The 11,712-nt window shown below is 39.8% G+C and overlaps 1 protein-coding gene across 1 annotated transcript; it reads right to left on the reverse strand.

Annotated features, from left to right (window-relative positions):
* Window positions 1-217: 217 nt before the first annotated feature.
* On the reverse strand, window positions 218-11,470 carry LOC104070097 (serine/threonine-protein kinase DCLK1-like). Its single transcript, XM_009573157.1, has 2 exons — window positions 11,088-11,470; window positions 218-609 (listed from the first exon to the last, which is right to left on the reverse strand). Exons 1-2 carry the CDS (start codon window positions 11,461-11,463, stop codon window positions 218-220), a joined length of 768 nt encoding a protein of 255 aa, XP_009571452.1. The 5' UTR covers window positions 11,464-11,470.
* Between the last annotated feature and the right edge of the window lie 242 nt (window positions 11,471-11,712).

The raw sequence follows: 11,712 nt of genomic DNA on the forward strand, positions 1-11,712 counted from the left end.
GCCAAAACCACACCACATTTTCGACTGACAGATTTAGAGCTATTATTTATCATAAATGGCAAAACCATCACTGAGGCCAAGTAATGCTTCATGATGTGTTCTTGAACTGCTCTTAAGTACAGATCTTAAGTACACTACAAACAGTGGAAGGCCTGGTTCTATGTTCTAGAGAAAAGTAATTTTTTTACTAATGTACTGCTCTTTTCCTTTTGGAAAATTATATTTTCTTCATGCTGAGAATGATCATCATGAAAATTCTTACCTGTTTTCCATCTAGTGTGTATAAGCGTTTAACCACCCCTGAATCCAGCTTGATGGCATCGGTTATATCAGTAAGAACCTGTTCAAATGAATGTGCTGTCTTCTTGTTGAGCAGAATCCGGACTGCTTTCCGTGGTTTCACTCCGCTCCTAATGATAGTGACTAGTTTAGGCCTAATGAAATCCTTATTCTCTTTTGCATCTGGAGTACCTCCTTTAGCAGTGGCAAGAGATGGCACTGAACGAGAAGTAGAAGTTGTCTTAACATTCACTGACCAGTTTGGGTTTACATTCTTCGTGTACTCCAGTTTCTTGAAGGGTTCTATGGAACCACATACATAGCTTTCTCCTGCGGAAACAAAAATGCCAGACCAGCAAGTCAGATTGGAGGCGGGAAACAGAAAAATACCAAATCAAATCCTTCTCAAGTTATTAAACACTGTTGTTATCATTCTTGATCTACTGTGCATAAAATATTGATCTCTTCCCTTCTCAGATGCTACAGGCTATAAAAATCTCTTTTAAAGATCACTCGTCAGCTAACCATTCAGAAAATGCTGTTACAAAATCCTTGAAAGCAGCAGTTTTCTTTTCAGAAAACACCATCTGCAGTGGGGATCGCTGCTGTCAGTAAGTAGTGTTCATATCTAATCAGCTGCCCAGTCCCAGCACGTTATCACAGTAGTCCCCCAGCCTTCATGCTTAAATGGCCCACTCCTAACAAAACAGTAGGCCCCAAACATTTCATATTATTTCCTCTGAAGCGTTATCAAAAACTATAGGTTACAACTAACTTTCTATAAAAGGTGGATGAAAGTGTCATAGGAGATCTGTTAACATTTGATTATTTAAAGCTTTAGGTAGCGTAAACCCAGGCTACGTATAGGCAAGAAATCTCACTGTATTATTCTACTGACTCAATATATAATAGGGAGGGCAAGGAAGGCAAAGAGTAGTAATTACAGAGTCCTCCTCACAACAAATTTACAATACTTTAAAGAAAAAAATTACTATAGCTCATATTTCTATTGGAACATTATCTACAATAAAATATTTTTGCAATTACCACACCCACGTGATTCCTGAGGAACTATAACATAGCCAGAAAACACCAGCATGTCTCTGTTCAGTAATGCCTTAATCCAGTCCAGCTGCAGGCTGCTGCGAAAGAGGCACAGGGGGCACCTGCCTGGGTGCTCCCAATCTCTCCCTTAAGCTTGACTGACTGCACTGCCAGTTGCACTGGGTGAGTTGGATCAGCTCGATCTGATTACACGTAACAAAGACAATACTAATTTTGCAACAACAAGCTGATCCAGTTCACCCTCTGGCTGCAAAAAAACTCCCAAAGAAAACAATACTAGATCCAGCAAGACCACACCTTCTAGCAGCCTGCAGTTAAACTCCATTACAAATAATGCAAAATCCTATTCTGAACAATACCACAAAAACATCTGAGATGTTTTAATTCTTCTGGGTTCAGTAGTTCAGTGTATGCTAACAGCATAGAGGCCTTCATGTTAGCAGTTTAGCCCAAGGTATTAAAATAAAAACAGAACAAAACTCAGTGATGTACCTCCTATGCCAAAAAGCACGTAAGAACCAAAGATTTTCCTAATGATCCCTACCATAAGGAAAGGGGACTCTCAGTTCAATTATTAAAAGAAAAAGAAGTATTTAAATTTTACTTCTGGACACAAATTTTAAGGTTTCAGAGCACCCAACCCAATCCCACAGACCATACAGCACACAAGGAATGCTGGCAGATACACAGTTACCACAGTTAGAAATAGGGAGGGGATCCACTCTGACATGAGGCCCCAAAAGCAACAGAGGTTCAAGGCTGTTGGCATGATGCTCCAAAGGTGAAACAGTAACACACTGCACAGTGATTATCAGAAAGGTAGTGGAAGGACTCCAAAAGAAGACAAAGAAGTCAGAGCAACATGTGAAGATGGACCAGTGGGCAGAAAAGATAAATGCAATGACAGCATAAGATCAAGCAAGAACTATAAAAAGATTTTTGGTTTTCCTTTTTTTTTTTTTTTTCCCCCCCAAAGCATTCTTTTAAAGCAGAACAAAATTCTTTTAAAGCACAACAAAATACAGAGTGGGAGATGAAGTAAGACATTCCAATGCTTACTAGTCATGGTGTAAATGCAAGTTACTCTGCACTTTGCAGTAACATCTAAAGTCTTAAGAAAAGAATCTAAGACAGAATGCTTATACCAACCTTACAAAAGACAAAGGTAAGCTCTTCCTTTTATCCATTGTATATATATGAGAGACACATATAGATATATATGCGGTAACATCAGAACAGAAAGGCTTACCCACAGTAATGATCCAAGAGTGATCAAACACTACCTATTCTCTTTTATCCATGTCCCTGTCCAATATTTTTAGCACTAGCTACTCAATTACTGTAAGGTCAGAATGCACCCACAACACCACTTCCATAAAATTAACAAGTTTTAAAAAACATGAATAGTGTTTTGTAGTGGAAAAAAAAAAAAGACCCTACTGTGAACAGGACTGCACTCAATACAATAAATACCTCTTCTATAAAATATTTTGCAGAAGTTTCTTTCATAAATTTTTAAACAAAATTTATTCTTATCTCCACTTGTGTTTGCTGTAAAACTTAAAATCCACCAGCAATCTCTTTTTTTGGGGGGAGGGGGTGTGAAATAAAAATCAGATTTGCAGGTTCAGTGCTATTAGAGAAATTGTTCAGTTTAGTTGCATGAAATAACAATTATTTATTTAAAAACAACTCTTCGTATTAAAACTGACTTCTCAAAGGGTAGTTGCATAAACAAATGGCCATACATGTTGTACCCAGAAGATTTACATGTAGTTTATTAAGAACTCTTTTGGTTCCCCTTCTTGAAAGGATAGCATTCCACATGATTTTTAGTATCAGCTATATTTAAAGGTCAGCTGGGTTCCTTGTAGCGTTTAACAGCACATCAGCTATTCATTACAAAACTGTAATGTATGGTGTAAATGACCATAAAAAAGACCAATACAATCACTGAAGTTACGGGATTGTTTTAGTATCAGACTTTTCTCCCCTTTCTTCACTTCCAACAGTACTATATTACATCAATAAAATATTTGCACCAAGATATATTTTTTTTTTCCCCTTGAAGAGGCTCATAGTTAGCTACAGAATACCTTGGAGGTAGAATATCCAGGGCCTTCTAAGATGAAATATCTTTAGTAAGAGCTATCTTATATAGGAAAACAGAAATAGAGACACCTCTCCCATAATGCTGTTATTTAAGACTGTTTATACTTCCAGCGAAGTGCTGGGGCTTATAAACCTTCAGGGATGTTAGCCAGGGACTGCAGTTCTCATTCACGGTGGTCCTAAGGGCCAGGCCTTCTTCTGTAAGAAAAAAAAACCTCCATGGACAAAAGCCCTACGTCCTAAAAGTATCTTGTATCTGATCTTAAGACCAGTAAACCCTGTTTTATGGTTACATCCAGCAAATTTTAAGTACTCAAAAAACTAGAAACACTCAAATACAAGCTTAAATTTCCTGAACATGGGACCCACCCTGACAGCAGCCAGAAATTTCAATGTCTAGCCCAATCCTTTAGCACCCGTGATGTTTGTATGCAGAGGAAATCTCAAAGAAAAGGACAAAAAGCCTTCACCTAGGTTTTCATCCTCTCTTCTTTTTCACAGTTACCTTAAGGAGAGAAGACTGCAAAGAAGTTTCACAAGGGGCATGACTTACTAGTCCAATAAATCCACCTTCTGCCTTAACTGTTGCTTCCTCACCAAAACTATTAGGTGATGACAGAATTTTCTTTTTTTTTCCTTTTTATTTTTGGTAATCTTTGGCTACAACTGCTTCGCACACAACAGCTTCACCCCCATGACTCGTACCTGAGGGGAGACAGAAGCTGTGATCTGCAGACAGGCAATACCAGCAGCAAGCTGGTTTTCCCAGCTCCAAAGACCAGGAAAATACACCTCCCGGGGTAATCCCACTGAGCATCATCAGCCCTTACTCTGGGTCAGGCCTAAGCACAAATACAGCCCACAAACATCAGCTTTGACTAACTGACAGCTGGAAGAAGCAGGTGACAATCTCCAAACACTAGATTTGTAACAGAACACGTGTTGAAGAAGGAATCTTAGGAGATATTGGGTTAAACAAAAGCATAGAAAAGACATCCCACTTAAAGTGTCTATTTGACTGCAGCTCCCCAAGACAGGGGAGCAAGTGTTTCACAGTGCAGTCAGCTGTCACTAATGAAATTTTGACTCTTGATTAGAGTAGCAATAGCCATTAGAAAAAAAAGGGGGACACCCAGCTGTTTTGGGGTATCTCACATCTAGGAAAAAAGTCATTACAAAATCTTAGAAAGTATCCCTTTCCTAACAGCCCTCCTGCCTCCTCACAGCAACAGTGCAAATGAAACGCACACCACTTTAACCCTTCAAAAAAAAAGATACACAATGCTTGTTTGCTAGTTTTGAACCAGTAATCCTACAATTTAAGTTGTGCCAGTGCTCAACACTTCAGGAAATTCCATGTGGAACAATTAAAATAAATCTTAGCATTGAGAAGCTAATCAGAAAGCTAATCATGTAGAAAGACAGATCCCAAAACACGGTTTATGCTTAAAAAAAAAAAAAAAGACAAACAAAAAGCTACTACCTGCAGTGACACATCTGTCAAAATTCAATGCAGCTGAACCACTAGAGCCACGTAACACTGAAGGATAGTTCTTACAGGTCACGACAGAATCTCGTTACATGCTTCATGTATTAAAAATACGATTTAAAAAATAATATCTGTATACAGGGTGCCTGCTAAGGAAACATTGAATCACTGCCTGTAAGTATTGGAGCTTTCCTGATGCAAGTGTTGATTCCCCTTTGGCATATCGGTATTAGCAGTTAGTTTCCTTCAGCTTGCTGATACTCTCACTGCAAGAATGATCAAGGCATTATCTCTTGAAAGGGATTATTTGCATTGCTCTTCCGTGCTAAAGCCAACTTGGCCTAAAATGGCTTCATAAAGAAGCCAGCTGGTCTTAGGTGAAAACCCTGGAGAAGGAATAGAGAACCTGTTTGAATCATGCAAGCAGAGAGGGAACAACCAACCCCTCTTTGTGAAGCAGCAGGACTGCCAAATTATTGAAAATAGTGTTGATTCCTCAAAGGAGAGTACATACAAGGAAAGGAAAGTTAATTTATGAGCCCACCAGAGATGGCGGAACTGCAGTAATTGCACGCTTTGGTGGTAGGGCATCCTGGCGAGGATGCTCAGTGCGGCAGTCATTCATTGCGGTCCACTTCCCCAACAGATGGGGCAATAAACAGATTAAGAGAACAGGGAAGGGACTGGCACCCCCAGCACCCCGTGCAACAGGCACACCTGCCCTTCTTCACTTCCACCCCTTGGTTTTGTACATGCAAAAAGGCAGAAGAGCAATCTCTCAGGGGAAAGGACAAAGAATTCTAACTATCCCTCACCATGCAGAGCAGATTGCAAAAGGAAGATGACCTGAACCAAATAAGTTACTACCTGATAGTTCCCAAACGTGTTAGTTAATAGAGCAATAACCTACTTAAACTATATTACTGCTGCCTTGTCTTTCTGCAGTGTCTGAAAAAATGCAACAGTGCGAAAGAGATGGAACGTCTACAGGAAATAAATCTGACCCACCCATGTTCACCTAGCTATCAGATGCACCAGAAACTTCAAATCAGATCTCCTCAGACCTTTTAAAGGACTTCTTTCGCACATTATTCTTTCCACTCAGCTCAGACTAAAAATTCTTTTTTTTTCCTCATCAGAAGCCAAGTGAAAAAATAAAGACACAGTTCCTTTCCCTGTGCCCCCCCAAATTTCCGCAGTCTTGCTACAAGCAAGATAGGCATTATACACACTGAAAAAAAATAACTGGAAAGCACCTAGAATACGAAAACATGGGACCTTCCAAGAAGTTGTTAAGGAAGACACAATGTGAATCAACCGGCTAATGGATGAATCTTCACAAATTCATGAAATAAAATAATCAAATAAACAGTGCCAAAACAACCCTCTACCATTTTATGCAACAGGATTATTCAGCTGTTTGTTTATTAAACAATATAAGGATTGCAGACATTTCTGCCACGGGATCCAGTCCAAATTTCACTAACTTTGATAGCCCTGGATCAAATCCATGGTAAATATCCAGTGTAAATTCAGTCCTATAAACAAATGTCCACATAGATTCCGCTCTACAAACATTTAATCAGCTGCTTTACTATTATTATTTTGATAGCATATTACATATGCATATGAATCTTTTCAGCCCATCAATTCCCAGCTGCTGAGGTAGGCATGACTTAGAAGAAAGCATTAACTCCAGAGCGCATCAGAGACCACATCAATCAATTCCTACAGCATGGCCTGGCTGGGCTTCTCACCGGCACCACTGGAGTGGGTGGCAGAGTCAAGGAAGAAACAGTAGTAGCATGCAGGAGAGGGAAAAGCTGAGATAATAGGAATGAGGTGACAGTGGGAATAGCAAGACCCATACACAAAAGTAGTCAGGAACACTGTCACAGCCCACCACTTTAACAAGGAGACACTGCCTTTTGAACCCTCCACTGGCAGGCAGCTTCTCTGCTGCATCGAACACAAACTGCCTGCCTCCACTCGCAAGAGCCTTCCCGCAGTCCTCATGTGACCCATCATCTCCTCTGCCACTAGTGAGGTTCACATCTCCCAAGAGTTATTAGCCAGTTACAGCCGTTACCAGATTTTAAAACTGATATATCTGTGCTCTTTCAAACTGCTCCTTCAATGAGGATTGCAGCTCCGAGATAATCCCTGAGAGATATTAATTTTCTTTTTCAGATTATTCCTTAAAACTATTTTTGCCATTATGCCTACACAAAACGTGCACACACACACATACAAGTCTTTACAATAGTTTGGCAGTGTACCCAATATTGACGTGTGACAATATTGTTTCCCAGTACTCTCTCAGCCTTGTGGTTTGGGGTTTTTGGTTTGTCTTTGACTGCCAGTTCTCTGCTGCAGGGTTCATCTTTTGTGGTAGGTATTATGGAAACCTAAAACAATTGATTCTGGTACATACCCAAGACTCTGAGGTAATATTATAATAAAAATTAATGAGAAAGGGATGCTGTTCTGCTATGGATTGATTCTGTGGTTTTTGTTCCACATAGCAGGACCCCAGGAGTAAAAACTGTAAATAATACTCTCTGTTTCAGAGTTATCCTGCTCATTCCAATCTATTACTGTTCAACGGTAATTTTGGGGGTAAGACCCATCAGTCCACCTCTGTCTTCAGCTTTAAAGATGGCACACCAAAATCCTAGGGAAGTCACTAGTTTCAAATAAAGGGAAGGTATGTCCCTGCACCTCAAAATAACCTACAGCACCAGCATACAGCCATGCCAGCTCTGAATTGTATGCAGGACAGAACTAAACATTACTGAAGCAAAACAGCTCCTTTACAATCTTTTTCCTTGGGGACTATCTTTCAAGCAGCTCTATGTTGTGCGGGTTTGGGCTGGGATAGAGTTAGTTTTCTTCATAGTAGCTAGTATGGGGCTATGTTTTGGATTTGTGCTGAAAACAGTGTTGATAACACAGGGATGTTTTTGTTACTGCTGAGCAGTGCTTACACAGAGTCAAGGCCTTTTCTCCTCCTCACCCCACCCCACCAGCGAGCAGGCTGGAGGTGCACAAGAAGCTGGGAGGGGACACGGCTGGGACAGCTGACCCCAAATGACCAAAGGGATATTCCATACCATATGACAACATGCTCAGCATATAAAGCTGGGAAGAAGAAGGAAGCGAGAGACCTTCAGAGTGATGGCGTTTGTCTTCCCAAGTCACCGTTAGGTGTGATGGAGCCCTGCTTTCCTGGAGATGGTTGAACACCTGCCTGTTGATGGGAAGTAGTGAATAAATGCCTTGTTTTGCTTTCCTTGCATGCATAGCTTTTGCTCTACCTGTTAAACTGTCTTTATCTCAACCCATGAGTTTTCTCACTTTTACTCTTCTGATTCTCTCCCCCGTCCCACACAGGGGGAGTGAGCAAGCAGCTGTGTGGGGCTTAGTTGTCGGCTGGGGTTAAGCCACAACATATGTATTTAGCTCTGGAATGAAAGACAGTGGCTGCTGTCTTGTTTTCCCCAGGAGCTAGTTGCTTCTCTGTCTTCATGTACCATATGGGAAGGTAAGAGTACAGTGACTTCCTCACAGGGATAAAGGCAAAAAAACAGCACCAAATCAAGGCCTTACAAATTTACCTTACAATGCAATCACTAAAATCACTGCCCCCCTAAAAAAAAGAAAAAAAAAAGGAAAAAAAAAAATCTAAATTCGTAACAGTCTCATTAAATTAATTAATACAGTAAGGAAATAATCTCACCGTGAAGAAAGGGATGCTTCGTATTTCAATAGTTTGAGCACAAACATCATTTGGCAAGAAGCAAAAATCAAGTGATTTTCCAGCTATTTAAACACAAAGCACAGCTTCAAGCTAATTAATGCTGTACCAGACTAGCCAAACTCTAATAAATTTGTACAGTAGAGAGTCAAGGGGCTTACGTAAAAATCATCACTGAGCTAATAATATATGAACCTGTACTCTACAGTAAAGCTCTACTAGGGAAACAATAAAATAACTCACCTTGCAGTTTTATACAAATAGACAGAAGCCCCCTGGAACAAGGATGTAGCTCTCTACTTGCACAAACACAAAGACTGACTTCTATAAATCCCATAGTGTTAATGGCACAAGAAAATAATACTGTGCAACTTGAACTATACACAGGAAGGGAGGATGTGTTCATTGAAAAGGTAAGGAATAAAGTCCCACCGAACTAAAAGAAATCCCAAAGCCCTTCTTTAAAATAAACTTATGCTCTTGTACTGTCATTCGTTTTGACTAACTGATTTATAACTGGTATTACTCTTCTCTAGGATACCAAAATAAACGAATCTTACACGTTGCTGAATTTATTTCTGCATTCAGTTCTTTCTTTTCAAAAGCTGGTTCCAACTGGCAGCAGAAGACTGTGCAAATCAACATTAACATCAATGATACTTGCTTCTTGATGAGCATACCAATCAAATAAGCACAATTATTTATACCACTACTGAGAAGAGAATGCACCAACACTGCATTTAAACAGATGTTGATTAATATTGGTCTTTCCTCCCAGAAATTGATTTTCTCCACCAATTAAATACTGTCCTGACAAATACAGTTCTAACTCTGCCCTGGCATTCATAACATCGATCTTAAGACCAGTTTCCTTTCCATTTCACTAAACCTATGGTTCTAACCCCAAAACCCCTTACTTACATAGACAATCCCACCACCTCAATTTTCTTTGAGCATCTTCATGTTGTCTCCTTTTTATGCAAGAAGGATTATCAAGAATATTCTCTTCTCAAAACTTTTCCTTAAAAAGCTTTCCTCTGCTATGACACCTAAAGGAGACAACTCAATGGTAGCTGAACACCTGCTCTGCAAAGATGTGCTCCTCCTTCAGGAACCTTATTCAGCATTATGCTTTTCTTCTTCTCTCCCCCCATTAGCCTTCTTCTGATCCCTCCTGATACTGCAAGTTATCTCACCCGATGCTAAAAATGAAAATCATAAAGAAATTACAATCTCTGTTACAACCCTAAATTAGCTGTCCAGTGACTATAGATCCACGCTTTACAGGTTTGCCCATGGCACACTGGAGCCAGGGGCAGGATGGAAGCAGCAATGAAAAAATTGTTCCACTTTTATTTTCTTTGAACACAGTCAAGCATCTGCATTTAAACTTTACAGATAAAAAACCACCTCAGTTATGGCCATATGCTAGTTAATGCTTTCAGATCTTATATATTATGATGTTTTATACTAGGAGCTATTGCCTACACACACAAAAAGAAATCCACTGCAAGCCAGAAGCACTGTATGTCGGAAAAGCTACTTTAGCGATTTGTAAAACTTGTAAAAGGTATTATTAATATCCTAGGCCTAATATTCAAATTGATTAATGCTGACAGCTTCTCTTGCTAACAAAACTATAACTGAAGGAGTGATAAATTCAGTGTCGATGGGCAAATTAACAACTGGCATCTCCGATGTTTGACAGCGACCAAGACCCATCAGTTCTGCCCAAATCACTGGTAATGCTTTATACTGCAGGTTCATGAGCCTTATTTAAAAACAACATAAGGATGCCAATGGACTGGGAAGAGGAAAAGGAAATGCTACAGGGCAGAAAAGTTTACAGTCTAGCCCAGCTGAACCATGGCTACAACATTACTCTTAACAGGTTGCCTACATTTATGCCACTCCATGAGAGTATTTTACTTAAGGCATATTTACTTGTAGGTAAGAGTTGGAGCTCTTCACTAGGTACAAACAGACTTAAAAAAAAAAAAAAAAAAAAAATCCATCAAAACTGAATTTCATGTAGGTTTCATCAGCACCATGGACCTTGTCAGGTTTAACTGATTAAACTCTCGTCGGCATTTTTAAATATTCAAGTTCAAAAGAAACAGCAGATGCGATCTTCAAGATCTAGGACTAGCAACGCTAGGTTAACAGAAAGGGAAAGGTCAGACACTTTCAACAAGAGGGAAATAAGCAGCAAGGCAACAATATTTCATGGCACAATTTAAGATATTCACAATTCCAGTTATACCATTGAAGATCCTTTCTTTATCAATAAGAACAACATTACCATTACCTATTTGCGGAAGACTTAACAGGTTAGACAAACACTGACTCAAACATAACTTTACACCTCCAAATCTTACTGCTGACCTTCTACTAGCTGGTCCAAGGAGGAAATCTTCTTGGAGCCATCAATCGAGTAAATTGTTCTCACTCCCTGGGGCAAATTCACATTGTCAGACAGAGTTCGGGTCAGATCAGCCAGGAGAGCTTCAAAGGATCTAAACCGGTCAGGGGAGATGGCATATACAATCCCTTTGAAATACCGGTCTCCATTACGATAGAAACGAACTTTCTTGGCTTTTTTCTCAGAACTCAGGGTCTGTAGAGTACGGGTTCGGTAAAAGCTGCAGTGGGCACTATGAGTAGGACTGGGCAAACCATTTACCCGGGACCCTCTGCCATATCGCTGCGCTTTATCACGCTCATCAAAATGCTCCAGCTCCATATCTCTCCCAAAGGACATCTTGAAGTTCAACCTAAGGGATGCACAAAAGATGAGAAAAAGTTTAAGAAACTTACACATTTTAAGGGAGCTCACTTTGAGACTTCACATTCTATACATGCCACTTACAGACAACTACTTTCCAGGTTGAAAACAATGTTTGAATGAAACCATGCTACTTTCACATGTTCATTTTACAGCTAAGTCTCTTGCCATGCCATAAAACCTAGTTTATAAGTTAGGCTTTTATACATTGTAGAAATGCCACTC

Source organism: Fulmarus glacialis, unplaced genomic scaffold (genome assembly GCF_000690835.1).
Source record: "Fulmarus glacialis isolate BGI_N327 unplaced genomic scaffold, ASM69083v1 scaffold38942, whole genome shotgun sequence".
NCBI classification, from domain to species: Eukaryota; Metazoa; Chordata; class Aves; order Procellariiformes; family Procellariidae; genus Fulmarus; species Fulmarus glacialis.

Excerpts from the sequence above, each read along its gene's own strand:
- LOC104070097 (XM_009573157.1), bottom strand. The coding sequence starts at position 11,463 with ATGTCCTTTGGGAGAGATATGGAGCTGGAGCATTTTGATGAGCGTGAT. Across the intron at positions 610-11,087 it reads CTTGGACCAGCTAGTAGAAG|GAGAAAGCTATGTATGTGGT; the intron begins GTCAGCAGTAAG and ends TTGTTTCCGCAG.